Source organism: Tupaia chinensis, unplaced genomic scaffold (genome assembly GCF_000334495.1).
Source record: "Tupaia chinensis unplaced genomic scaffold, TupChi_1.0 Scaffold000050_1, whole genome shotgun sequence".
Lineage (NCBI taxonomy): Eukaryota > Metazoa > Chordata > Mammalia > Scandentia > Tupaiidae > Tupaia > Tupaia belangeri.
The window spans coordinates 2,946,797-2,948,640 of record NW_006159508.1 but is presented as its reverse complement, the minus strand read 5'-3'; the positions used below and the strand labels follow the sequence as shown (position 1 = coordinate 2,948,640).

General features: G+C 45.4%; 1 protein-coding gene across 5 annotated transcripts in view; it reads right to left on the bottom strand.

The window, feature by feature from the left end:
• EML4 (EMAP like 4) overlaps positions 1-1,844 on the bottom strand; it is a 160,973-nt gene that overhangs the window by 20,770 nt on the left and 138,359 nt on the right. For all 5 annotated transcript variants that reach the window (XR_003550860.1, XM_006141306.2, XM_006141307.2 and 2 more), the window contains 3 exons: positions 1,483-1,608; positions 1,267-1,398; positions 495-562 (listed from right to left, as the gene is read on the bottom strand). Coding sequence is in view for 4 of the 5 variants with exons in the window: in XM_006141306.2 (XP_006141368.1) it covers positions 495-562; positions 1,267-1,398; positions 1,483-1,608 (326 nt within the window). In the remaining variant the exon portion in view is untranslated. The remainder of the gene's footprint in view (positions 1-494; positions 563-1,266; positions 1,399-1,482; positions 1,609-1,844) is intronic.

Sequence of the window (1,844 nt, the reverse complement as noted above, 5' to 3'; positions counted from 1 at the left end):
CTACATAAAAGATAATGAGGACAGAAATGTTCCCATACTTTGGATTTCACGAAGGAGCTGAGTCCACTATCCCTCCTTAATAAAGCCTACCTAACCACCCTGTTTTTCATTCAGCAACTGCAACCCCTCCCAATCTCCCTTCCTCTCACTGTTCTCCCCTCCTGTGGCTCTTTAACTAACGTTTTCTAACATCATTAATTGTGATGTTTATTTTTATTCTTGCTTCTACTCCTGACACACACCAAAACATGGGCCCCACAGGGCAGGGATTTTCCTTTTGCTTTCCGATGCATCCTCGATACCCACAATAGCATGTAGCCAACGGTAGTGCACGGTTTCCAATTACCGAGTGAGTACACATAACAGGTAAGGGCGACAAGCATTACCACTGTGCTAGTTTAGAGATTACTACTTCAGATCAGACTGCAAACGTTCCTGAGTAACAGTCAAAGCATCCCACATGTCAGATTATGTAGCTCACTTAAAGACCCTACCTGCCTGAGTGCGTTCCTATGGCCACCACTGTGCCACTGGGATGGAAATCTGCACAGTGTCCTGGTTCCTAGAAAAGAGACAGACAGCTGTTGGGGAGTACACGAGAAAGTCTCCCTAGTTCTATGGGGGTAGTGGCAAAAACATATTGGAAAATAGCTTGTTTCACCTCAGTGGAATTCCGGTCCCCTTTACCACGGCCAGTGAGAAACAGCACATGGATATGAGAGGAAGAATTTCGAGCATGAAGGGCACACAGTGAAGAGTGGGGAGGGGAGAAGACAACCAGCTCATGGCTCAGTGGGTGGAATAAAAATAAAGATAACAACAAACATCTATATAGTTCTTTAGAATCTGCAAAGAACTTGTATGTACCTTTTGGGCCAGAAAAGGAGGATGGACCTAGATGCGGTAAGAAGATCCAGTAAGAGACCACTCAGGGAGACAGAGTCTCTTGGTGAGCAGCACTTAGCTGATCAAGTGCACCACCAGAGGCCCAGTGTTTCTGTAATAATGCTCCGTAGATATGTGGGATCTTTATGATTTTTACTACAAAAACGGAGAGAAAAATTGAGCTTTTACCTCGCTAACTTGCTTCTTTCAAGAGGGTTCGTGTTCGACTTTGAAACTCAACAGCCCCCACCCCGTGCCCCTCTGCTAAGGCGCACGCAGGCACTGGGCCTGCACCACTGCTCCACCCTTTCTCCTGCGGCTCCTGCCTACTGGTGGGAGGGCTTTTCTGGGGGAGTATTCGTTGCATCTGGATTTACTCACATCTACGAGCCTGGTCCACTCCAGCCTGTGTTCTGCGGAGTTCCACATGCACACCTGCCTGTCCTGAGCACATGTCAAGAGCAAATCCTTAAAGGGATGTGTGGCAAGACCCCAAAGTTCATCTGTATGACCCTGAAAACGAAGGACACCCATTCTTACAAAACCAAAAGGAGTCTTCAAAAACATTCAGTTAATAGTTAATGTCATACATCTTACCTGTACTTCTATTTGGAAGCCATCATTAAATGTCCCCCGTAAAATGAAGTTTCGTGATGTGCCTACTAAAAATTGATCTGCCTTTCCTTCTGCTACAGCTCTGATGGTGCCATACTGATCGGGAACCTAGGGAAAATAAACCTGTGAGGTCACACGTTCACGTCAATGTCCCCTGGCGGTACAGCTGTATGCAATCACGGGGCAACCAACGACAGAATTCCCAACCTGAAGACATTCTGGTCATCTCACGTGTATGTTCAATTACACTGTATTACACAGAAGTTAAAAATGCACTGTTACCAGCAAGCATTCTTTGCTTCTGTTCATTAAATTTGTATTTTATATAATTTCAAGAATTAGGG